The following is a 27167-nucleotide window of genomic DNA, read 5'->3' as shown; positions in this document are numbered from 1 at the left end:
TAATTAAACCAGGAAACCACGTTTCTAACCTCTAGGCACTACAGTCTGGGCTGATAATGTAGAAAATGACATTGCATTTTATTTGTAACAGATCTTGGCGGAAGTAGATCTCTTCCAACTCTGAGTTGATGGATCCAGATGACCCTTGTGATATGGGTGTATGGAGACTTTTTGGACCAGTCTCCCTGGAGTTGGCTGGCTTTGCTCTCTACTCCCCATTTCAGCAGCTGTTGCCTTGCACCGTTAGCACTCAGTAGTCCGGGTTTGGGTGCAGGAGTCACTCAGGAGGTTTTAGATGCAGGTCTAATAGAAAATGGGTAATAAAAACCCCTTCTCAGGGAAGTGAACTGACCACAAGGAGAAACTGGTACACGTGAGAGGGGAACTTCTTTCTCTACCATATGAAAAATCCTAGTGACTTTCAATACTAATTTGTACTTTGGGAAGCCTAGAATTTTGTACCACTCCTTTTCTTTTAAGGGGAATATTGAGGCTTAGTTACAGTATGACAATTGCATTCTTTAACATTTGGAGTCCAAATAAAATATACCGTCAGATGAAGAAGGACTGGGGGCATTTGTAGTTTTTCCTACTTAAAATCCCACAGATGACTTTAAGAGAATTATTAGGTAATGAATGTTCTTTTAGTTATGTTTTACACATAGGCTAAAGAGTTGTTGCTTGTCTAGAGAACAGAAAGAAACTTTTCTCTTTTAGAGAAAAACCTTCAATAAGCAATTTGATAGTTGTATGAACCCCTTAGTGCGGAGATGCTTTTATGGTTCTGTGGCTTAGTCTAGCATTTTCTGATGCCTTACTAAAGTGTATTTTTTTCCCCAAGGCACAACATCAAGTATATAACTTGGCCCAAGTTATATTAATGAAATATCTTTGTGTAAAATATGATACAGCATGTTTTAGTATTGTTAGTTTTTATTAGTACAGGAAAGCTTTACAAGTTTAAAGTAAGCTCTTTTTCGTTGTGATTATAAAGTACTCTGTGCTTGAGAAAACTTGGAAATGCAGGAAAACATACATAATAAAAATGACTTGGTAATCCCGTCATTTAGAGATATTCTGTAGCATTTAGATACATTTCTTTCAGTTTTCCCATGTATATTTACAAACATACCTAAAGCCAGTCTCTTCAGGTTGCTAAAATCATTGGTTGTCAATTATTTTTTTTTAACTTCACTTTTAAAGAGTTTGGAGTACGTAATTAGCATCGTAAGTCTCAGTGGATGAGGACAGTAGCCTCTGTTACACTTGGGGAACATAAGGTACCAGTGGATGAATAATAAAGAGAGAAGCAAGCTGTCTTTTGTTTTATGGACTTGCCTGTTTGCCTTCGCCTTTTCAAATAGCAAATCCCACGAAACAGCCTGATTATTGTACTGTGTGCTCAGTGGTGGTAGCTCCTTCAGGGTGGCAGTTGACTAGCTGCATCAGTGGATTAAGAAAAAGAGGGTGTGGGTGTGGCTTCCAGGTTAGAGCAGTTCAGAGGAATGTGAGTTAACATGGCGTGGTTTCAGGTTTTATCATTAGTGGATTTATGCTCTTTAGTCACCCAACTTGAAATGGAATGCTACCGGGCAAAATTAGGCTTGACTTAATAAGTGGAGCAATTGGAATTCTTGAACAAATGTATATATCATATGGTGACTTGCCTATCCCTGAGATGCTTGGTGTGTCCACTTCTGCACTCTGAGGAAAGTAGCTTATGTAGCATCACCCTGCTCTTGTCACTGCGAAGGAGCTTACTGACTTGGGAAAAGGGCTGGGAATGCACAGAACAGCCTAGGACCAGTGTGGCCAGGGCATATGCAACACTCCTCTGAACTACCTAGTTCTGGGAGTTCAGAAAAATAAAAAATGGTGTCTGGCTGAACATCTAGATGTCTTTCTCTTTTTTTTTTTTTTTTTTTTTTGGTACGCGGGCCTCTCACTGTTGTGGCCTCTCCTGTTGCGGAGCACAGGCTCTGGACGCGCAGGCTCAGCGGCCATGGCTCACGGGCCCAGCCGCTCCACGGCATGTGGGATCCTCCCAGACCGGGTCACGAACCCATGTCCCCTGCGTCGGCAGGCGGACTCTCAACCACTGCGCCACCAGGGAAGCCCGATGTCTTTCTCTTTCAATTGAAGCGTACTTGATTTACAATATTATATTAGTTTCAGGTAGACGTCTTGGTAGCTTTGTAGAAGAGTGTTCTTCAGGTCCTCTTCCTTACTCACACTTGTGCTGGCAGTGTCCTTTCATTTCTTCCTACAGCATCTCCCTTGATGTTGTTACCCTTTTCTATCCCTGCTTCCGCTACCCTGATTCCAGCCCTTTCCCTCATCCACGCAAACACTTAGTAAATAGTCACGTCTTTGTGCATTCTACACAAGGCTGGCACCAGATTAATTTGCATGATGCCGGGCTGGACTGGGTAATTTCTCTGCTTCAAAGCCCCCAGTGGCATGCTGTGGTCTGATCAGTGAAGTTCAAAGCACTCAGGGGAACACCGAGGTCTCTCATGACTGTTCCCAAACTCCCTTTGTAGTGCCCAAACGGCTAATGTTTACTGAGTAGCTGCTATGCTGACCAGGCTTCGCAAGGCATTATTTTATTTAATCCTCACAGTGACCCTCTTATTGCTGTTTTGTAGCCATGAAAATGGAGGCATGAAGTGGTCATGTTACTTGCCCAAGGCCATGCAGCATAGCGAGTGGTGGAGTCAGGATTTGAACTCAGTTAGTTTGTCTCAAGATTGCCTCCACTGCCCTGTGTTGTGAGAAAGAGAGCGGAAGTAGGTGATATCTAGCCACATGAGTCTGCTTGATATTTCTGGAACATACCCTATACTTTCATGAACACATCATGTATACTTTTATTCTTATTGTTGCCCTATTTAAAAATGTTCATTTCACCCATCTCTGTATTTTGAAGTTCTCCTGTTCCTTCAAAGCACAGGAGGCTCGGTTCCTTCATGGATCAAGAGATTGCCTCCCCCTTGTTGGAACTGAACTTCCTACCCTTGCAAGCTTCATTCACTGAATGCTTCCTTTTCCATATGTTCGTTTCTCCTTCTCTGGCATTGTTTATACCCTCCATAGCCTTTACCCGTAGTTGGCACTTAAGTATTTATTGACTTGAATTACATTCAAGGCCTTGATTACTAGACTGAAGTATGAACTTGATTCAGCAGGTAATTTAGGTCTTTATAGGTTCTTTAAGATTAAGGAGTGTTTTAGGAATGTGAGCACTGTGATGCTATATAGAATTATTTGAAGGAGGGGAAATCTGGGGGCAGAGATGGGCTAGGAGCCTCTCACAGAATTGTGGTAAGAAGGGAGTTCATGGCATAAAGAAGCAAAGACTTAGTGAGGGAAGAACTTAAATGACCTCATTTAAAATCTGCCCAGGAGTTTCTTTCTCACCTCCATTGCTAGTCTGGAGTTCTGTTTCTCTCTCTTCCCTTTTCTCACAGACTTCTCTTATGGTACTGCTTCTTTTCCAGCCTCCCCTGCCAGACTGGGCTGCCAGGGCAATTCTTGGGGCACCCGAACAAGGGGAGGCAGTGGGACTCCCAGAGTCCTCCGTCCCGCTCCAACTGCCTCACAGATGTGGCTTTTCCCCCAAATTGGTGTCGCATACAGGGTTTTGTTTTGTTTTGTCTTGTCCAAGCCTTCTGCACCCAAATCTCATCCAAATCCACATTTCAGGACCTTTGCCCCAGATTTTTAAATCAGAACCCAGAAATAGGATGATACATGTGGAAGGAAGGAAGATTTTTACACTTCCTAATGCCCAAGTCTACGAGAGTACCTCTTTTAAGAGTACCCAGGGTTTACCTTATCACATCTGCCTCCTGTGCATTTTACCTGCTTATCACCTTCACTAGACCCCTACCCTGTCTAAGGGTAGGAAGCAAGCCTGTTGTGCTCACTGTTAGTACGGTGCCTGGATCTGTAATTATACATTGAATGCTGACCGAGTTCTGTTAGCTTTAGAGCTACATGTGTGAGAGTTAAATAGGATTTTCTTTAGTTGATCTGGAAACTGCCTAACCAGCATATATTACCATGTATAACACTGTTTCCATGGGAAAAAGAAGATAATTACTGGGCATCAACCATGTGGCTTGGCACCTTTTAAAATGTTTCATTTAATTCTCTCAATGACCTAGCAAAGTAGGTGGTATTATACTCACTTTCACCAGTGAAATACTTGAGAGTTGAAAGTTATGTAACACACCCTAGGCTAGTTAAATGCTTAGGCCACATTTGCAACTTCTCTGACCCCAATTTTTTTTTGAAATGTGACATGCTTAAATTTGAGAACTGCCTTAAAACACCAGATGTTGACTTAATTTAACTTGGCCATGTCTCTAGAATCTTAGAGCCAATATGGACTGAAATATCTTCTGGTTCATAAAGAGAAAATCATTCTTAAAATTATTTTGAGGAAAGGTAGATATTTATCAAAACTTACCCGAACTGAATCTAATTCTGAGGTGCAGACTTCAAACTCTACCCAGCAGGCAATAAGGAGCTACCAGCAATTTTAAAACAGGGTATGATATAATAATTGGTATTTTCTATAACTAAAGTTCTGGCAGATGTGAGCAAGATGGGGGGAAAGAAGTGCTGGAGGCAAGAGAGCCAGTTAGGAGGTGACCCACAGCAATTTAGAGGGGAAACCGTGACCTGAGTTCAGATGAGAGCCTGAAGGAGAATGGAAGGATGGGATGGTTCCAGATGGATTTATGGCTTGTGGACTTGCTGACACTTTATTAAGTGCATGTGTGTGGTGGTGCTTGGGAGACCATTGTGTAGAGGTTGTGTGGGGAGCACTTAGGGGAAGGAAGGAAGAAGAGGCCCAGAAAGAACCTGATGTTTCTAGCTTGGGTATCTGGTTAGACAGTGATGTGATTAACCAACATGTGAAAAGCAAGAGGTGGAAGAGCAGGTTTGGGGAGGAAGATAATGAATTTAATTCTGAGTATGTTGGGCGTAGATAGTAGTTGATGACAATGCATGAGGTTGACTCAGGAAAACATGTGGTCAGGAAGGTGGGAGACTGACTAGGGGTGAAGAAGAGCAACAAAGAGAAAATAGAATAAAGAGGAACACACTAATGAAGCTGAGAGGTGGCGAGAGGGATAGAGGAAAAAGGCAGGAGAAAGTGGAATAATGGGTGACTTGGAAGACCGTTTCCCATAAGCAAGAATAGTTTGTAGTGCCTGATGGCATGAGGGCCGAAAATGGATTTGGTAGGTAAGAGCTAAGCTGGGGAATGGGTTGACTCAAGTGGTAGAGCTGGAAACACCACCTGCTTCTTTGGAACGGATAATGGAGAGGGGAAACAAGTAGGTATAGACGCATCTTTGGTGAAGGAGAGTAGCTCCAGTGCCAGAGCTGCACCATGAGTTGAGGGCTACTCACTATGTTCTCGTTCCACTAAGACCCTGAAAAAAGAAACTAAAGAGCCGTGTCACAAAAATCAAAGATTATATATTTCCTCTGTTATTTGTGAGTTTACAGCCTGAATCTACTTTCAGTGTTATTTGGCTTTATCAACTTAAGTAGGCTTTCTTTAAGGGAACATGTTTATCTAATTGAAAAAGTTTGAGGAGAATGGCCATCTGATTGACCCTGTTGTTTATTGATTCCCATCTGTGTTGATACGAGAATCTTAATTCATCAGATCTCATAAAAATAAATCTTACCATTGCTATGCCAGATCACCATGTCATTATTTTAAAATCTCAGATTTAAGTGTATATTTCTGTTTAAATTGTACCTAAATTGAGGGAAGTTATTTTTATTTTAGATGCTGATATGTTGGTAACTGTATTTTATCTTTCCCAGAATAGGCAACTGTAACCACTTGGGATAGTTATTTATCAGTCATCAAGAATCTAGATTTCTCCCAATAATTTATATTCCTGGTTCCATCCAGTTCAAAAGGAAATTCCCACAGTGTCATCTTCTGAAACATGGACCCTTTGTAGAATACTCACATGGCATATATCTTGCAAAGAAAAATAAGGAAGTAGAAATCCTAATCATTGTTGAATAGTTTATGCTTGACTATAATTATAGATATATTCACCTGCAAAAAGTCTCAAGGATAATTTAATTCAAGAACCCAGGATTCCACAGAGATGCCAGAGAGACTGTCATGGTGGGGAGGCCGTGCAAGAGGGGCCTCTGGGGCCCTTTCCCTGAACTGCCACCAGCTACTTTAATCCTTTCTGTGGTGTGGGAGGGAGATGGTCTGCATTGGAAGATAGGGTTTTGAAAACAGAAAGCTTTAAAATTAATGTCATTGTGAGAGAAAATTCTCTGGAAGACTCAGTGACATGCCTGAGGCCACCTGGCCATTGACAGAAATAGTCCTGTAAGTGCTCACATGGTTCTCTCTCCTTTGCCTGTGTGCACTCCCAGGACCCACGTAACAGGCTGCCAGGCTGTAGCCACAGTAAGGCTGACCTCCTCTATTAACTCTTTCAGAGAGGTGGTTATTTGCCTTTTTATTATGTTCAAGTAGAGATTTATCTCCAAGGTAAGAGCAGTCCTTTGGAGGACAGTTCTTCTGGTCTAATACAATTGTGACACTTTGCCATCTAGAGCTTAAGCTCATTCTCTTTTATCCTATGTTTGGTGGAAAAGGGTAATGTTCACTTGCTCTCTCCCACAAAGTATTCTTTATTGTAGTTTGGAACTATTTATTAAAACTCCATCCTGTCTCTTATTCTTCAAGATAAAAAAACCTCAATTAGTGTCTTGGAATTTCTAACCCATCATTTGTCTCTGTGCCCTTATATAGCAATAGATTCTGCCCTCTAGTTGGCTTTAGGTCAGAATTTGGTGGGGGGAGTAGAGTGGGGTAAAAGTGGTGAAGATGACTGTTTATTTTCATTGAGTCATCTCTAATTTAAGTGTGTGGTGGTTTTGGTTAAGGAGTAGAACCGACCGGTAATTTTTTCTATTCATAGCAGAGTTTTGATATACTCCGGGGACTGGGATCCATCAGGCTGATCATTAATGACTCTTTTCTCACTATCTGCATCTGGGTTCCCATATTTCAACTGCTTTACATGATGTCTGATGAAAACGCTTCTATATTATTAGCTACAATTTTTTTCTTAAAAAATTCCATACCCACTTTGAAGAGTCAGTAATTGTTTCTTGAGAGCAAGGACCATGCCTAATTCATCTTTATTTCCCAAGTGTTTTATGCAGAATAGATGCACAGTAAATGCACGTTGAACAAATGAGTAAGTGTGTATTGTTACAACACTTATTGCTCATATCCATATAATACAGTAAGTTCTTGATCCTTTAGTCAATGCCTTCCTTGTCTTCTAATTCTTATATAATATCACAGTGTTTCTTAGAATATAGTCACTTAGATTTCAAACTTGTTCTAAAGGTAGAAAAACTTATGAATTGCCCTGTTGGTCCTAGGTCTGGATTTAACTGCTAAATTAAAATAGAGGAGTTGTAGGCCTTTTTCTGGAAAATAAAGTGGCTTTAGGAAGAATTTTTCTTTTTAAACAGTTAAGTCTAAGTTCTTGATAATTATGAATCAAAGAACTGGAAACACTAGTCTGGGAAACACATGCTAAAATTTATGTCTGCTGTTTACCCGAAACAAAAAATATAAATTATGGAAGTTAATTAAAATTTTCACAGACCTAGTGTACTATACTGTAAAACTTAAAATATTTGTTTTGGAAAATGGCCTAAGAAAGTCCGTGAAACTCAGAATTTGTGGCTGTGGACTGTAGGGATGGAGATGAAAATAGAGGTCTGCCTGTTGTCCAAGTTCTGGGGCCTGCGGGCTGTTGTTATTTCAAGGGGGTTGTGGCCTGGAGCTCATGGTGTCTCAGTGGGGCCCTCTTGGCATCTTACTGGTGGTTCCTCAGGCATGACCCAGTTCTGCATTTTGTAGCAAATGTAGCAGCTCTGCCTTTACCGCTCGACCTTCATGCAGCAGTAGGACAAGCAAAAATGCCTTGCCAAACTTTCAGATACCCATTCGGGGGTGGTACCAGTCCTAGAGGAGTGATTCTGGTAGCTGAATTTTGTGTCTATGAACCCCTCAAAATTATTTGGCTAAATATATTGAATGTTGGAGGTAGTTTAAGTATTGTGACATTTTAAAAATAAATGATTTAAATCTTTTTTTGCATTTTCAAAGATGCCATTTTATTGCAATGTATTTGAGATATAATGTGTAAATTTTAAAGGTACAGCATGTTAATTTGATACACTTATATATTGTCATGTGACTGCTGTTGTAGTGATAATTAACATCTCTCACATTACATAATTATCCTTTCTTTTTAGAGGTTGGAAGTTCTAGTCTCTTAGCAAATTTCATTATAATAAGATATTGTTTATACTCACAGTACTGTGTATTAGATCTCTAGGGCTCATTTACTATTCACTGGAAGTTTGTACCCTTAAACAACATCTGCCCTGTCCCCTCACCCCCATCCCCTGGTAACCACCACTTTACGCCCTGTTTTATGAGTTTGGCTTTTAGACTACACGTATAAGTGATATCATACGTGCTTGTCTTCCACTGTCTGACTTACGTCACTTAGCATAATGTGCTCAAGGTTCATCCATATTGTCACAGATGGCAGGATGTCCTTTTTCTCATGGCTGAATTCCATTGTGTGTGTGTGTGTGTGTGTGTGTGTGTATACACACACACACACACACCCCACATGTCACTCAGCTTCATTCCTGTGTTATAAAAAATGGTCTGTAACTTAGACCCAACTGTATGGTGGGCAAAAGCCTAAGCTTTATCATTATAAATCAACTGATTTATAGTATGCACGTGAAGAAAAATATCTATGGATATGACGATTTCCCTGATTTTAGCAGCAAAATAATAAACTCAGAGATATTTATGTAAGTGAAGGTTTTACCAAACCCAAGGGGAAAAGAATGAAGCTTCCGGTTTATCATGAAATAATTCAAGTGTACCTTGTGTGCAGCCTCCCTTCTTTCACGGATAGACTTTCCTCCATGTGGGTGCCAGGGACACTTGATCCCACCGTTTCATGTTTGTTTTCAGGATCAGTTCAGTGATATGAGAATCAGCATAAACCAGACGCCTGGGAACAGCCTTGACTTTGGATTTACAGTAAAATGGGATTTTTCCAGGATCTTCGTAGCATCAGTCGAACCAGGTAAATCATAGATTGAGCTCTACTGAAGTTTCTTCTCCTTTGTTGTCCTGTGCTGTTCAAAAAGCCCCCAGAGAAATTAGTTTATTTGATAGAGGAGGAGAAAGCACATGTGAAAAATGCAGCAGTGAAGTGAAGAGGCGCATCCTCTTCCCAGAGACTGATAGTTGGAGTTACACATTACATATTGTTTGATCTTGCCTCGTTAATTTTAGTTTTGAAGAGTCGTAATTTTGTGACTGTTACAGACTTCAATTATCAAAATTTTAGGCTTAATATTGGGAAATACTAACAAACAATGCTAAATTGAAGATCCAGAAAGAACTTTCCCTGATCATTTGTGTTTGTGATGGATACATAGGTGCTATATAATCAGTATTTTTGGAGCGCCCTAATGTATCTATTGCCCAAGGACTCCTGAGGATGCTTTGGGACTTTTACAAAAGCACTGCCCCTCCTCCACCAAATCAAGCCCAGAAACTCTTAGCAAAATATTACAAGACCTAAAATTAAAACGAAAGCTATTGTATTTATGAGGAGTTCCTCATTTACATATTTTAGCTATATAAAAATGCATGTGAACTTTGGTTATTTCTTTGAAATTTCAAGGCTGCTTTAATTAGATAATGGTAAGTAGTAATTTTAAGCCATTTTAGGCGGCTCTGTTTTTTTCTCCATTCTAGAGTGCATCCGGCTTTGGAAGCTCAGCTAAAGCGGAATATATATTTCACATTTTTAATTTAAAAATAATTTAAAATTTTCTTCCTAGGAGGTTAATAAAGAAATTTTATTGAACAGATGGGTTTATCATTTCCCTTTAAACGTTAAGGAAGATACATTCTATAGGATTAAAAAATGCCTTTGGTTGCTTTGTAATGTAGCTACTCAAATATTTGATAACTTTAAGAAATTTTGTGACTCATCTGCACCTGAAAAGAATATGAGAAGTGATTAGGTGAGATTAAGAAGTCATTTTTTCTCTTAATTTAAATAAGCAGTGACTAGTAGGACATGTTTTTATTTTTTATTGGTAGTTTAATTTATTTTGCTTTATTTAGGTAGCCCAGCAGAATTTTCTCAGCTACAGGTAGATGATGAAATTATTGCTATCAACAACACTAAGTTTTCATATAAGGACACAAAAGAGTGGGAGGAAACCATGGCTAATGCTCAGGAAACTGGAAACCTAGTAATGGATATCAGACGCTATGGAAAGTCTGGTGAGTTGGTTATACCACCGTGTTTGGCTTTCTAAATTGGGAACTGGTCTTTGGCCCGTGGTTATAACAGCTTGCTTCAATAACATTTTCTTCTCTCTTCGTTTCACTTTTTTATTTTTTGGCTTAAAGATGTTTTGTGGTTATGTCGAGACAAGTCTTGAATGATGCTTCTTTGGATGTTCTGTCTGAAAGCTTTTCACTAGCAAATTTACTGAATTCTGCATTATTTATTGACTGACTTATATGCTGGACTGGCTTTGAATGCACATATCAGCTGAAGGCTCTTGTAATTATATCTGCATTTGGAAGTCATATGATGATGTTGAATATTAAGAATTACACCATGGTTTCACCTCCTCTACAGCATCATGACTGTAACTGGTATAAGAGAGAGCACAGTAGGTCAACATCCCAGTTGTTCATTCGCGAAGAACTTTCGATGTACATTTCATTATTGTGTTGCTTAATTGTTGAGGTTAGATGGGGAAGGGCGTTAAGCCTTCCCAGACCTACCAACTTATGATATCAAAATATAATACCCAGTCCTGGTTTACAGAAAGATTCAGCAAATTTGCCAGTCTTTTCACTATTAACATGCTCTAACCCTCTGTTTTTGGAAGGTGATCTGTTGGTAAAAGGCCTAAACTCTTCATTTCTTTCACACACTATCTGACTTGTTTGTCTTCTGTGTGTGTATTTTGTATATGTACATTCAGTACTTTGTTCTTTCAACTTCAACATTTACGTGTACTCATTTCTTGATCTTCGTGTGCCAATCAGACTGGGGCAAAGACCAGCCTTCCCTGCCATTTACACGGCATAAAACCCTCAATCTCACCAGTATGGCTACCAAAATTATAGGTTCACCTGAAACAAAGTGGATTGATGCAACTTCTGGAATTTACAGCTCAGACAAATCTTCAAATCTATCAATAACAGCTGATTTCTCAGAAAGCCTTCAGAATTCTGTAAGTATTTCTAGAAGTGGGAGTATTTGGGTAGAGCAAAGCAACTATAGGAAGTGTGATTGTGGGGGGAAAGAATCTGCTTTCTTTGAACAATTTTGATGCTGTTTTAAAAACAGATAATTGAATAAGGTAATTTATAGTAATGAGAATAAAATATATTTTTGAAAATCGTAAGGCACTACTCATTAAAAATTTAGAGTAATAGTTGTATAATGAAAAAAATCAAAAGATCCCATAGTGATGTTTTGTAGGGTTTTTTTTAAACATACATTTATTTATTAATTATTTATTTATTTATTTATTTATGGCTGTGTCAGGTCTTAGTTGCAGCGGGTGGGCTCTTTGTTGCAGCGCGTGGGTTCTGTAGTTGTGATGGGCGGGCTCGGTTGCCCCGTGGCATGTGGGATCTTAGTACCTGACCAGGGATCGAACCCACATCCCCTGCACTAGAAGGTGGATTCTTAACCACTGGACCACCAGGAAAGTCCCTGCAGGTGTTTCTTACCAATCCTTCATCATTATACCCCTCTCTCAGATCTTTGTGAATGTGAAGTAGTTAATTATGTAAAATTATACACTATAACTTTTCTATGCTTTCCTTAGTCTTTACTGGTAAAATAGATATAGTAATTGTGTGCAGTTTTAAAACCTCATGAAGCAGTTTTAGTCCTTGTGTGGATGAATGTGATGGGTAGACTTACATATGTGGTTAAGAGATACACAGTTACATTAATTGATTTAAAATAATTATAATGTAGAAAATTTCTAATTATCAAAGTAATAGTTAAATTTAAATTTGCAAATAAATGTGTTTATATTGACTCCCTAGATATAATGGCTGTTATCCCAAGATGCTCCCTTTCATGTAATAAGGAGATCCTGCTACCTTGTATAAGAAAAGTTTAAATGTTAGAGAATCCTGTATGACTGTGTTGCTTACTCATAAATATAAACTGAATGGACCAATGATTATTTGGCCCATCATGTTTCTTGGAAAATTAATGACTGATTGAACTTAAAGCTATTCGTGCTTACAGTTGGTCATTAATTCTTCCACAAATATTGAAGAACAATGAAAAAATTATGTTTCTATTATATGTAAAAGGCTGTAAAGAATATATTAATGCTGTGAAAAACTCATGTCATTAGAAGATATTTTCACTAATGAGAAATGCATTATTTAAGCTTGAAGTCCAATTGGAGAGAATGTTGTTAACTGGCATTTTTATCCTTTCTAGAACACTGAATCAAAGGAAATTAATGGAATTCGTGATGAAAGCAATACTTTTGAATCAAAAGGTAAACATTACCATTATAGCTTACATTTATAATATAGGAGAAGTCATTGCACTCAAGTTCTGCTACTATAAAAATTAATATCTGTGAGTGAAAGCAAAACTGATCTACTGCAAGTTGAAACTCAGAGGTTAGCACATAGATCCAATTGCAGCCAGGTGGAAGGGCATTCAGTTCCAGTGTTGAATAGTCCAGGAACTGCAAACAAAGCTTTGGCAGCCTGTCCAGGAGCTTTGAGTGCCTGTGTGTCTAATCCAAATAAGAAAGACTGGTTTTCCCGAGGCCATCAGCCTTCTCGCTATGGTGTGCTGGCAAAGGGAATCTTAGGTAAATGCGAGGTTTCCTTTCTCCCTTTTTATGTTGTGAAAGGGACAAGCCTGGAAGCAGCTAGTAATAAGGAAATACCAGTGGCAGTAACAGTTGTTAGCAGAAGTACCCATCTGTAATGAAAAAGCAGACATAGCATCTAGGGAAATTTTGCATTATGGAGTCATCACTCCCTTCCTTCTGCTGTCTATCTACAAATAATTGAGCTACCACATGCTGTGTGCTATAGCTTAGGTACACAAAATAAATAAGAAAGATCTGGTCCACATAGGCAGGAAAAGAAACCTAAAGAAGATGAAGCTTCTCTTAGCATGAAACTAGACTGCCAGGCACAGGTCTGGGTTTTCTCAGTGGTTTGGTGGTTTTGAATCTGCATTTGTCAGTTCATAATACCTTACGTCAAAATCAAACCAAATTTATAAATTTCCCTTCCTTTATTGATTATTTATGTATTTAATTTCTGATAATTATGTGACTATATTTTAACTGTTTGATATTGCATTCTTTGTCAAAGGAGTTTTTAAAAGTGAACATGACTGCTTTTTTCTTCATGATATTTTAATCTAAGATGTGCGGGTCCCGTTCTGTCTGTGACTCAGCGGAGCACTTGTTAGTGACTATGGGGCGATACACAGGCCCTGTCATTTGAGGGTTTTGTTTAGATAAGTCAATATCAACTAGTGTCAAATAATAATTACATTTACATTTTATGAATAAACTGAAGTATAATAATCATTTGCCATAATCTTGTGACAGATCTGTAGAAGTCAGAATATTTTCTTTTTCTTTTTTATCTGATTGAACTCTATTTGCTTTATGTAAAGTTAGGGGCTATAAGATCTTGGAAACTAGGGCAAAATAGTCTAGTTAGAAGAATATTTTAATTTTAGCATTTGGGTTTTTTTTAGAATTGTTCTCTGGATATTTATTTTCTTGTCCGCCTCCCCATTATTTTTAGTTCCTTTTTTACTTACTAGTACTATGAAAAACCTTAGTTACAAACAATTCTTCCTGTACTAGAAAAGATTTTGAATTGATTAACCTAAGCAAAAACATTTTAATTTCCACTTCCCTAAAGGGGTGTGATCTAGCACGGAAGATGTTACTTCAGCTACTTTGAAACTGTGATGCTACCTGCTAAAATTTATTAATCAAAATATTAGTTCCTTTTACTAATTTGAATGTAGTATAGACTACTAAACCTATGTGTGTCTTTGTGCATTGAAATAATCCCTATCTTCTATGGCAATCAGTTTTATCATTTTAAAAATAATATTGCTACAGAATGGAAAGATGTATCAAGTATCGTTTAGTTTTCCAGTGGTGAGAGATTAAAATGAATGACATGGTATTGATGTGTTTTTTTTTGTGTGTTTGTATTTTTCAACCAGCCTCTGAACCTATTTCTTTGAAAAACTTAAAAAGGCGATCACAATTTTTTGAACAAGGTAAACTGCCAAGCTAACAATTCATGTACTTTCATGGAATTGTTCCCACTCTCCACTGATAGTCTTCTATCTTCCTGATAGTCTGTGGTGCTGGGCACTGAGCCTCTTCTATTTGGCCATGATTATGACCAAGCAACATAATCCATTTCCATTCTTTCCCTAGGGTCATCAGGCTTTTCTTACAGTTCATGGGTCTACCTCTGTGGTAATGGGTCTTTGTGTGTCCTTTGTATACCTCTGAAGTTTTTGGTTTTTTTTTAATTAAAAACATTGAGATGCTGTTTAAACACACACTACTTGCCACTGGGTGACAGTAAGAAATGAGGAATTTCATTTATGCCTTACTGCTTCCTACAAATTGCATAATATTAGATTACACCAACATACAATTGGCCAACTTTTAGAGTCAAATTTTGGGTTTTGGAAAATGCTCTGAATAAAGAACAGAGTTGTTGATTGCTCTTGGGATGATGGCTTTGGAGTGTTAATAGGACCGCTCTGTAAATTTGGTCACATCTGTAAACAAGTACATTTTGAGATTCTCTTTGTTGGTGTAGTCGGGCAGTGCTGCGTTACAATGTGCCGTGCATGTGGCATTTCCTCCCCTTTCACGTTTGTCTAATGCTCTGTCTCATGAATGCAGTTTGAACTCTGTGCTTTGCAGTCAAGAGCTTAAAAGTAATATCCAACATTTGAGATGCAATGGCACAGTCAGTAGGGGGTGTGCTGTTGGTGTCTAAAATGTTATTATTTCTTACTTTTAAGATTATCAAAAATATTTCCAAACTTGCCTTATAACATGGTACTTACTGGATTTGTGTATTTTGTGTTAATCTATTCGTAGTCTTTTTTGGTGAATTAAGATTTCTTTTTGACCGTAAATAGAAGTAGCTTACCAGCTCTGCATGTACAAGGGTCCATTTGTGTCAGTGTCCTTTGTGTTTTTGATAATTTTTGTTCAACTCTTGTTATTCTATGGTAATTTAATTGAAACTGTGTGATACGCCTAGCTCAAATTGGCTAAAATAAAGCAATTCCTTTTCTTTCTCCATTTTCACGCACTTTTCTTCAACAGACTATTTTAGGGAAGAATATTTTCTTAAATCTCAAAGCAGTTTTCTTAAAAATATGGTTGTGTAAGTGAATAATTTATTTGACAGCTGAGGTTTCAGGAAAATTTAAAAATACAGTATGGTAGTGTTTTTTATTAAATTTGCTTACATGTTTATAATCATTGTACTACATACAGGCACACACAATTATGTAGGCCCCATAAGAATAAAAAGAATAGCGTTCTCCCCATAGGGTTACACATGAAGTCTGAATATTTTGTGTTTCAAATAATAGGAGTGGAAAGGGAAATGTTTCTTGAATATGTTCGTTGGTGGCTTATTTCAGAAAAGTAGCTCCTTAGCAATAAGGCCTGAAAAATGTGACTTACACCTGTCACAATGTAATTGAATAGCAGCAAGTAAAAAAATTGGGTTTGGTAGATGTTGTAATACTTGAAATTCAATTTTTCTTCTGTTAGGCCAAGTTATGAGAATACTATCCACTCTATTAATAAAAGAACCCTGAACCCTTAGAAATAAGTACACCAGTACCTCAGCTCTAGCACCTAGAGATAAGATGAAACTTTGGCATCCACTGTTTCTCTTCTTTTTACTGACTTTGAATTTGGAAGATGAGTAACAAACAGATGGAACTAAAGAGAGAAATGTACTGTTGTTTGAAAAAACTGATGTCACTCAGTATATTGGCATAGAGACAGTTAGTGATACAACTTTCTGAAAGGAATCATTTCATAGAAATGAAGATTTATATTGTTTTCTTTTTCTTTCCTTGCCCACGTGCTGTAATATAGGAAGTTCTGATTCTGTGGTGCCTGATGTAAGTAGTATTCATTTGGTTTTGGAATAAACAAGGAGGCCTGGGTGGGACTGAATTAGCACACAGTAGCATCGCTTACCGTTATTTTAAGCTGCATGAGAGTTTATCCAGGAGTATCTTTCCAAGATAAAGAGACCTATTTTTTTTTTAATTGAAGTATAGTTGATTTACAATGTTGTGTTAGTTTCTGGTGTACAACAAAGTGATTCAGTTATATATATATATATATATATATATATATAGTTTTTCATATTTTTTCCATTATGGTTTATAACAGGATATTGGATATATCAGTAGTTCCCTGTGCTATACAATGGGACCTTGTTGTTTATCCATTCTATATAAAATAGTTTGCATCTGCTCATCCCAAACTCCCAATACAACCCTCCCCTGCCCCTTGCCCTGTTCCCCCTTGGCAACCACGAGTCTGTTCTCCATGTTTGTGAGTCTCTGTTTCTGTTTCGTAGATAAGTTCATTTGTGTAAGAGACCTATTTTGATATATAAAACCCACCCTCCTTTAGTACAGCGTAGGCCAAGGGCGATATGAATAATTTATGTATGCAAAAGTACTTCAGTAGGGCTTCCCTGGTGGCGCAGTGGTTGAGAGTCCACCTGCAGATGCAGGGGACACGGGTTCGTGCCCCGGTCCGGGAAGGTCCCACATGCCACGGAGCGGCTGGGCCCGTGAGCCATGGCCGCTGAGCCTGCGCATCCGGAGCCTGTGCTCCGCAGTGGGAGAGGCCACAACAGTGAGAGGCCCGCGTACCGCAAAAAAAAAAAAAAAAAAAAAAAGTACTTCAGTAGATGACTTAATGAAGTAACATATTCTTCTCTGCTTTGCACCTTTTCTCTTGTAACTCGGCAGCTTCCAGTTCCGACCATCAGTGCCCCGAGTCGCTGGACGTGGGATCAGGAAGGGGAGCGGAAGCGGCAGGAGAGGTGGCAGAAAGAGCAGGACCGCCTGCTGCAGGTAAAGCAGGGTAGTGTGGGTCAGCAGGAACACAGTTTGCTTTAACAGCTCTTCCTGCTCAGTGTCAACCTACATTAAGAAGCAACTTAAAAAAAATTAAAAGCCAATAACCTCATAATTAACAAGTCTTTTGATATGTAGCACATTTTTTAAAAATAAATAAATTTATTTATTTATTTATGGCTGCGTTGGGTCTTCGTTGCTGCGCGCGGGCTTTCTCTAGTTGCGGCGAGCGGGGGCCACTTCTTTGTCGCAGTGCGCGGGCTTCTCATTGCGGTGGCTTCTCTTGTTGCAGAGCACGGGCTCTAGGCACGTGGGCTTCAGTAGTTGTGGCATGTGGGCTCAGTAGTTGTGGCTTGCGGGCTCTAGAGCACAGGCTCAGTAGTTGTGGCGCAGGGGCTTAGTCGCTCCGTGGCATGTGGGATCTTCCCGGACCAGGGCTCGAACCCGTGTCCCCTGCATTGGCAGGCGTATTCTTAACCACTGCGCCACCAGGGAAGCCCCTGTAGCACATTTTTTATGAAATACTTTTCCATTTTGAAAATTTCCAGAGTCCTCCTTTTAAAATTATTCATTAGACCCTTTGTATATTTTTAGAGTATGCGGCACCATCGTTTTATGGATTTTCTTATGCATGAGAGGTGTAGAGATTTGTCAGGATCTCCACCTGCATAAACTGTGTGCTTGGTCCATTGCACCGTAATTCAGTGCCCCTTCCAGTTAGCTAGGGGCGTCGATGAATTACAGCCACAGTAAAGAGTGGATATGGGTTCAATTCTGAATGTCTGCCGTTTCCCAAGTCTGCATTTTAGCTCAGTATAAGCTATGATCTACTTTAGGGGTGCAAATCTGATTGGTTAAACCAATATCTCTGTCTTTAAAGATGGAGGTAGAGGGTAGAACTGGCAAAATGCAAATGAGAGATTAACATCATTAACCTATTAACTAATTAATATGCCATCTCATCTTGTAGGAAAAATATCAACGTGAACAGGAGAAGCTAAGGGAAGAGTGGCAGAGGGCTAAGCAGGAGGCTGAGAGAGAGAATTCCAAGTACTTGAATGAGGTAGTGTTGGCCCACGCCCTCTTCTAACTTCTCTACCTTGTTGGTGAAATTCGCTGTAAAGTGGAAGCTACCCCGTTTCACCTGGCTTTTGTCACACATTCACCTGTGTAGTTCTCTGAACATACCAGGCTCTGGTTTGTCAATTTCACTGTGACGTTTCAGCCTTTCTCCTAGCTTCTCTACTGTGTCACTAAATAATCCTATCGCTAGGCTCTAAGTGCATCTTCCTCTTCTGTGTTACAGCTCCACCACCCATGTGTGATTTTTGTTAGTGATAAAACTTTTAACGTTATTTCAAGTGGAATTCTGGGCCAACTACAATAAGTATCATTTAAAACTGAATATAGACGTATCTGTGCATAGTACAGAAATGCACGGATTCAGATGGGTTTCTTTTCTCCCTGGTCACGTAGGAGCTAATGGTCCTAAACTCAAACAGCATTTCTCTGACCACACGGGAGCCTGCTGTGGCCACCCGGGGCGAAGAGTCCAAGGCACCTGACAGCGAAGGAACCCCGGCAGAGGAGGAAACGAGGCAGCAGCAGCAGCAGGAGAAAGACCAGGAGCAGAAGCAGCGCCAGGCAGAGGCAGAGGCAGAGGCAGAGGCAGACGAGCAGAAGCGCCGGGCGGAGAGAGAGAGGGAAACTTCTATCCAAATATACCAGTACAGAAGGTCTGTCCCCACGGCCGAAGGGTGCGTGTGCTTTTCCGGTTGATCTGACTTGGGTGCCTCTGAAGTGGGGAATGGATACAGCTAACTGGTCCCCCTGCTCCCTGCTATCCGTCCTCCACGCAGGGCCACACAAGCAGAGGTGAACCTTTTTCACTGTCAGTGATCCTGTCACCTAACTTCCCTCCTCAAAGTTCCCATGTGGCTCCCTGTCACGTTACAACATCATCCAGAGTCCTCGCCGTGGCCCCGATGGCTTGAATGAATTGCATCTCGGCCTTCTTGTCCACCCGGCTTCCAACCACTCTTCCCCTCACTTGGTTGCTTACAGTCACACTGGCCTCCTTTTCCTTCCATGAAAATGTCCAACTGACTCTGCCCCGGGACTTTTGCATTTTCTAGTCCCTGTACCTGGAGAAGACTTCCCTCACGTGTTTGTGTGGCTTACTCATTTTCTTTAAGTCTCTGCTCCAATGTCACCTTCTCAGACTTTGCAGAATACCTCATCAGAAACACGTCTCTTCCCCCCACCCTTTCTCTCTAGTGTGCACTCGCCTGCTTTACATTATGCATTTATTTGCTTGTCTGTTAACCTGCCCCATCCCACTAAAATGTGTTATGAGGCCAGTAAGTTTGTTTTGTTTGCTTCGGTAGCCCAGCCCTGGAATAGTACCAGAACATAGCAGGCACTCAGTGTATGTTTGTGGAATGAATGAATTGCAAATGTCTGTTGGCGGTAGTAGGTCTGTTTTCTGTAGGGATGGATTGAAATACTTCTGTATGTTTAGTTTTCAACTCAGAGACCATTCTCATAAAGAGGCTGGAATAACATTACTTTGATATCCATTTCTTAAACTCTGGGCAGGCATTAAAGTCTAATACTTTGAGCATAAACTCTTTTTCCATCTTTTAGGCCGGTTGATTCCTATGACATACCAAAGAGAGAAGAAGAATCTTCAGGTTTGCTTCCTAGTGACAGGTGTGTAGAACTTTAATTGTAATTTGGTTGGAGTAATTGGCCTCAGAAGAATATTTGAGGTCTTGCCTAGATGTTTCGTAGGACTGCTTTAGCGCCTGCTCTTTTGTGGGATACAAAGATATCCTGCTGGTTGATGTTTGTATCAACTGGCTTTTGCCGTGTAACCAACTGCCCCTAAACTTAGTGACTTGACTTACAATTTCGTGGGTCAGCATTTTAGACTAAACTCAACTGGTGGTTCTTTTAATTGACTGGGTCCCTAGTGCATCTACCACCAGTTTACTAAGCAATTCTGCTTTTGGGAGTTGACTGGCCGTCAGCAGGGACAGTGAGAACAACTAAGCCACGTGTCTTTCAACATCCAGCAAGCCAGTGCAGTCTCCTGTACATGGTGGCTGGACAGAGAAAAGAGAGGGAATTAAAGAGAGAAAGCGTGCGAGGCACCTTGCAGTCTAAGGTCTGACCTGGTACACCGTTGCTTCTGCCACATTCTGTTATCTAAAGTCACAAGGCCAGCGCAAGTTCACGAAGAGGAGAAAAACCCTCTCTCTGTGGGAGGAGCCACAGTGCAAGGGTAATGGACACAGAATAAGACTTGTGTTCATTTTTGCGATCTACCTGAAGCTTTATTTTAAAAAAGTTATAAGCAATGGCATAAGCTTACCAAAAGTTCCATGCGGACATCTGAAATGAGAATTGTAGCCTTCCTCTTAGTTTGATTAGAACTACTAGTCAGTTTCAGGGAATGAAGATAGGATTTCAGATACCTGAAAAGTTATATATTTCCTAAAACATTAAATTTAATATTTTAAAAGAATTTTAAAAATGCTTTGCACTCTTGAAATCACTAAGGACTTCTGAAAAGTCTGTCTATATATATATATCCAGTGTATGACCATTAATCTGTGTTTTCACAGATAAATTTCTCCTTTAGGAAGTTCACCTTAGAAATAAGGAAGGACTCATCTCTATAGGCAATCAGGATGACTGAACAGGGCTCAGAGTAGATAGGGAAAAGAAAAACAACATACATAAAGGTACTAATGGGCTGACATTAAGCTAGACAAAAAATTCTAGTGATGGATAACCTTATTTATAGTGAATGTTTCTGGGTAACTTTAGATCATTAAAATGTGTATCTCTTTTTTTTAAAGCTATGATTTATTTATATATATATAAATAAGCTTGATGTATGTGGTTCATTACCTTGAGAAAACAAGTAGATTTTAGGGAAAGGAAACTTAAGGAATCCTGGAAAGTATGAAACGCTCGTAGGTAGTTGTGATAAAGCATGCCCTAGAGGCATTAAGGAGCGTAGCTGGACATCATGCATTAAAAATATTTTCTTCTACCTTAATACAAATGAAACTGTTCGTGGATGTTGCTAACAGTTGTGATATATTGTGTGTTACACATAATTATATGTTGTATTGATATATTATAAACGTCTGCATATACCTATGTATGACAGTGTATATTATTATTATATAATATATTATTATTCATTATTATTACTAGTATTTGAAGTTATTGTGCCTAGGAGAGTGAGAAAGAGATGAGCATGGATTGGTATATGGACCCAAGGTTTAGGCCTTTTCAGAAGTTGCCTATGCCCGTGTGCTCCAGTACCTCTTTGGAATGCTAGGATAACATTTGGTGAGTTGCTGTTTCAGAGTAGGACCCTAATGCCCCCAAAGATGACTTCTTGACCCTCGGGCAGCGTGAAGGAAGTGCTGACAGTCTGATGTTAGGTGATCTGATGACAGATGCTTTGTACAGCCTGGCAAGATTGATGTCTGGAAGAGAAGAGAGTCAGAGTATTCAAGCTGGTCAGAAAATCCTAGGCTTTAACTGACGTCAACTTGGAGAGGATTTTCACATGCTTCTGTTCCTAGCATCAAGCTCTTTTCTCTTTAGAGATGTCTTGTTTTCTGCTAGTTTGGTATGAAAATAAATATGGCTCTCAACGGACATGGGAAATAAATATCTGCTTTAAAAAGTAATCTTTCGGGGGTTCTTACTTCATAAATATGAAAAGGATGTTTTTAATGAGATGCATGTAATCTGTTCTGTGTTTTAGGAATAAATCCAGATCCACTACTGAACTGGATGATTACCCCACAAACAAAAATGGTAAATGTGAATTTTTTCCAGAATTCTTCAGCGCAATTGCTTAGTTATGCTATCACACCTTATGATCAGTATTTTTAAGGTCAGGGTATTTCAGGTTGATTAAGATTACATATTTAAAATACAACAGATTTTTAGCACCCCTTCCCATTTGTGTATAAGAACGAAATTATCTTGTGCTTAATTTGGCTTTATTTTATGATGGAGGGAGTACTGCAAGATTAAAATGATTATAAATAGCTAAGGAAATCTGTGGAAATTTTGCAGAGTGATGCTGATATGATTTTGTATAGTGAATTTCATCTTGCCTCCAAAGAATTGGGACAGAAAAGTTTTCTGCAGAGTACCAGGGAAATTGTATATAAACCCGAAATTGCATATAAACCTGAAATTGGACATTTAAATGACAAGATTCAAAAAATTCAAAATGGGGCTTCCCTGGTGGCGCAGTCGTTGAGAGTCCACCTGCCGATGCAGGGGACACGGGTTCATGCCCCGGAGCGGCTGGGCCTGTGAGCCATGAAAAAAAATTTACAGCCCTCTGTGAACAAAACAACATCCACAGGCCCCAATGGTCTGATGGCAGCTCTGGTTAAAGCTTGTAGAATTTACAGTTTCTAATAGGTTCTGTAATCACCCCTTTTCCCTTAACACAGAGGACCTTCCATCGTCTGGTCCTAGTTTAACTTTCCAGCGTATTTTGCTGTTTTCCCCATCAGGGGCCCTTAACTATAACCAAACTGTTCACTTTCTCATTTTCCAACTTATCAGATGCTTTCTGATCTAGTTCCTCTGCTCTCACCTGTTTGGATTTCCAGTTTCTTCTCCCCTGAATTTGCCCCTAAGCCACCATTAAAATTAAAGTTTAAGTACTTGAATCTGCCATGAAACATTTTTAACCTGCAGTGATCATATTCTCTCTTGAACGTAAACACGGGACCTGTTAGTAATAACAAGTGTGACTCTCAGAAATAGTTTTGTTGATATTTGTGACTAGTGTTATTAATCTGGCTGCTTTTCTATGTATGTTTTCTCCCCGTTACTGACTGTAAGCTCTTGTATAGCACACGGTAGACGTTATTAAATATTTTATTGAAAAACTTGGCTATGCCAGTAAGGCATCTTTAAAATAGAAAACATTTTATTCCAAATCTGACCAAATTGATAAGCTGTGTGCATACACCAATGTAAGCATAGGCGTGTACAAGAAACCTTTGGTGGCCTTGTTCATTGCTTACTGGAAGATAAACTAAGGCAGAATGAATTTTGAAAGAAAGACAATAGCAGTGAATCTGGAGAGCAAAAGAAAACAAATCCTTAGATGAAATTTTCTAATCCAAATTGAGATGGGGAGGATACATCAAAGTTAGGGATGTTTTACCCATATCAGGAATTAATCAGCAAATCCAAGGGGACAACGCCTTCAGGATAAAACCTGACTTAATTGTCATTCATCCAAATTATAGTTCTGTCAGTTCCTTGACAGGAGATACAAGTCTGATAACATTCCTTGCTTATCATTTGGATTACTTGGCTATTTCACAAAAGCCATTTCGGTCATTGAATATGCTCTCATTCCCATGATTTGGTCATGACTTATTCTGTGACCTACACCATGAAGACTCGAGCCATGTTAGCTGGAGATGCATGCATTTATGTCTTCGCTCTCTCCGCGGGGGGAGTGTACTTTTTTTGAAAGAACAGAGTGCCCTGTTCCCTTGCAGAGTTGTCACAGCAAGCATTCAGTGAGCAGGTGCTTGATTGATTTTAATTTAGGAAGGAAGGAAATAGTGGAAGAGAAACTTTCTAGATGAGCAGTTTGTAATGTAATACTGCTGAAATCAAGGCTGGTTGTCTCCTTTTTAGGCAGCCCTCTGGTATGCCTCTGGGTGTGGAATTGGAATTTCTAGGGACAGGAGACTGTTCCTTTATGTTCTGAGGCAGCAGTCTCATTGAGAATTGATAATGTGAGCATATGTGCCCAATGTCACTTTTTTGGTTTTTTTTTTTCTCCACTGTATTTGGAGATTTATCCACTATGCCTTTTTTTAATGTGCTAATCCCAGAGCTTTTGATGTTTTTAATTTAGGAAGCAATAGATATTTAGACCGAACTGGGAGCAGTAGCTCATCGCAGAAAAGCTCCAAGAAGGAACAAGTCCCATCAGGAGCGGAGTTGGAGAGACAGCAGATCCTTCAAGAAATGAGGAAGAGAACGTCCCTTTATGATGACAACAGCTGGATCCGACAGCGCAGTTCCAGTGTCAATAAAGAGCCTATTTGTCTGCCTGGGATTATGAGAAGGTGAGAGACATCTTCGGAATTATTTCTCCTTCTGTACTGAGGTGCAGATACTTAATTTCTAGACGTGCTGGCTGCTTTGGACAGAAGAGATGTCATCATTTCTTTTCTTATGTAAGATTCAGTGGGGGAAAGAGAAGGAGAGCAGATGTCATTGGGCACTTGTCACAGAGCACTGATTAGTGCCAGACACGTGCCAGGTGCTTTGTCTACATCATCTCACTTAATCTGGAAAGAATATCTTGAGGCAGGGGTAGTAATTCTGCTTTTCCATACGAAGAAGCTGTGACTAGAGCAAGCAACGCACTCGGACAAAACCACACGGCTAATAGGTTGCCAGGCTGCCTGTGGAGCTCTGATGTGTGATTCAGGCACTTAAATAATTGATGTGCTCTTAGTGCTTCCGTGGATGATGCTGAACCAAAAAACAAAAAAAAATTAAACCTCTGTTTATAATGAGGCAGTGGTTAGACTGGAGTCATGAAAGTAGTGTTCTTCACAAAGTGTGGACGCCTAATTTTTGTAACTTAAAGGAAAATCCAGAGATATAAATTAATTGGAGATGAGAGGATGAACTAAACAGATGTATCGTGGGTAAGTGAATACTGAAGCTACTTCTATTTAGTATTTCCACAGCCGAGCAACTGAGGAAAATTACTGACAACACATTACAGACCAAGGGCTAAATTACCTCAATGTAAAAGTAACGCTTGAAAAGCAGTAAATAAACCCTGACAACTTTATAGAAACATAGACAAGTGATACGAACAGATAGTTCATAGAAAAAGAAACAAAGTCAGTAAGCATATGACAGATCAACACTTCTCCTAAAACAACAGTGGTATGCCTCGCTCGTGGGATTTGTAGAGTTAAAAGGTTGATTAAATCTAGTATTGATTAAATTAACTTAAATCTAGTATTGATTGAATCTAGTATTGACTAAATCTAGTATTGACAATTGTATAAGGAAACAGGAATTCTTGTTCCCAACTGGGTGGGCAGTTCTTTCAGTGTTTATTAAGCAGAAGTTTTTGCGTATACCCCGTGAGCACTTGAGTTTCCGGCACTTTATCTTCTGGGTATATTTGGATAAGTATGCAAAGATAGTATTGGCAGTAGCAAAAAAGAGAAATAATCAGAATATCTACAAATAAGAGTGTACTTGGTGCTCATTAAATAAATAGTGGCACCCTGGTAAGTAGAATACTATACAACTATTAAAGAGTGAAAGGGACATCACTCTATAATATACCACCTCAACAGTGAGTGGGTTAAAATAACAATTCACTACTCTCAAAATTCTGAGCGTTGGCTGGGCAGGTCTTTGCATGGTATTGGTTGGGGCACTTGGCAACTGTAGTCATTTAGAGCTGCGGTTGGCAATTTGTTTTGCGTGCAGGACCAGATTGTCAATAATTTAGGCTTGGTAGGCCACCCAAGTCTGTGTCATGTATTTTTTGTTGTTTTTTTAAATGACTGTTTGAAAAGATAAAATACCCTTAGCTCATGCATTTTTCGTATCCTGGCAGTGGGCTATAACTTGCTGACCTCTGATACTCCACTGAGAGCTCAGCTGGAGCTATTGGTTGGGAGCTGCTGTTCTCCAAATAGGCCTCCCCACCTAGCTGCTTGGGTTGCCTCATAACCTGGCACCTGGATTTAAAGAGGAAACCTTGCAAGAGGTGTAAGCCCTAATGTGCAAGTGCTTATCAAACCTCCATTTGTCTCATGTCTGCTAATGTCCCATTGACCAACATGTCGCATGGCTAAGCCCAGAATCAGTGGGAGGGGACCACACAAGGATGTGGATACCAGGAAGATGAACCACTGGGGGCCACCAAAGTACCTTCTATCACCTGAACTGACATGAAGATAGTTCTAAGAAAATGTATATTACATGCAATAAAGCAAGTTATGAAGAATATGAGTTGTAGAATAATCCCATTTGTTTAAGCATGTTAAACATATGAACACATTACATATGTATATAGACGTGGTTATACGTACATATGTAAATTTGTATATGTATGTAAATATATACTTGCATGTGTGAGGAAAGAGTCTAGAAGGATACACAGTCAACAGTGGTTACCTCTGGGGATTAGGGCAGGTAAATTGTAAGTAAAAGTGTATATACCCTGCTGGATTGCTTGGGTCTTTCTCATCATGATGATATAATACTTTTATAATTTGAAAAAATACACATTTCAAACTTGGGATAAGAGAGAAAGTTTTAAAAGTCATAACAACAAAATTGACCAGGTAGGAAAAAACCCTCATAATTTGGAGTCAATCTTTGTAGGTCAGAATTAATGTCAAGTACATAACGATCTTATTTACAAAGCAGAAATAGAGACACAGACATAGAGAACAAACGTATGGATACCAAAGGGGAAGGGGATGTGGAATGAATTGGGAGACTGAGATTGACCTATAAACACAATTGATACTGTGTATAAAATAGATAACTAATGAGAACCTACTGTATAGCACAGGGAACTCTTGCTCTGTAGTGACCTAAATGGGAAGGAAATCCAAAAAAGAGGGGATATATGCATACGTATAGCTGATTCACTTTGCTCTGCAGTAGAAACTAACACAACATTGTAAAGCAACTCTACTCCAATAAAAATTTAAAAAATTAAAAAAAAATAAATGAAGGTTAATTGAATATGAAACATCCTGATGCCTTTGATGCAAAGGAACT

The 27167-nt window shown here is 39.3% G+C and overlaps 1 protein-coding gene across 10 annotated transcripts in view; it reads left to right on the top strand.

Annotated features, from left to right (window-relative positions):
• Window positions 1-27167, top strand: part of LMO7 (LIM domain 7) — a 199415-nt gene that overhangs the window by 166466 nt on the left and 5782 nt on the right. For 5 of the 10 annotated variants that reach the window (XM_022577016.3, XM_022577024.3, XM_089899435.1 and 2 more), the window contains 12 exons: window positions 9083-9197; window positions 10253-10414; window positions 11276-11382; window positions 12621-12681; window positions 14397-14453; window positions 16318-16343; window positions 17211-17315; window positions 18289-18381; window positions 18795-19054; window positions 19965-20030; window positions 22111-22163; window positions 24250-24463. In XM_022577016.3, coding sequence (XP_022432724.2) covers window positions 9083-9197; window positions 10253-10414; window positions 11276-11382; window positions 12621-12681; window positions 14397-14453; window positions 16318-16343; window positions 17211-17315; window positions 18289-18381; window positions 18795-19054; window positions 19965-20030; window positions 22111-22163; window positions 24250-24463 — 1319 coding nt within the window. Of the gene's footprint in view, window positions 1-9082; window positions 9198-10252; window positions 10415-11194; window positions 11383-12620; window positions 12682-14396; window positions 14454-16317; window positions 16344-17210; window positions 17316-18288; window positions 18382-18794; window positions 19076-19964; window positions 20031-22110; window positions 22164-24249; window positions 24464-27167 lie in introns of all 10 variants that reach the window. The other 5 variants (XM_089899436.1, XM_089899438.1, XM_089899431.1 and 2 more) reach the window with 2 other exon arrangements.

Source organism: Delphinapterus leucas, chromosome 18, assembly GCF_059928025.1.
Source record: "Delphinapterus leucas isolate spDelLeu-1000000601 "Yukka" chromosome 18, BTC_Dleu_Yukka2, whole genome shotgun sequence".
Classification (NCBI taxonomy): domain Eukaryota; kingdom Metazoa; phylum Chordata; class Mammalia; order Artiodactyla; family Monodontidae; genus Delphinapterus; species Delphinapterus leucas.
The sequence above is the reverse complement of the archived record's forward strand: the minus strand, read 5'-3'. Positions and strand labels throughout refer to the sequence as shown.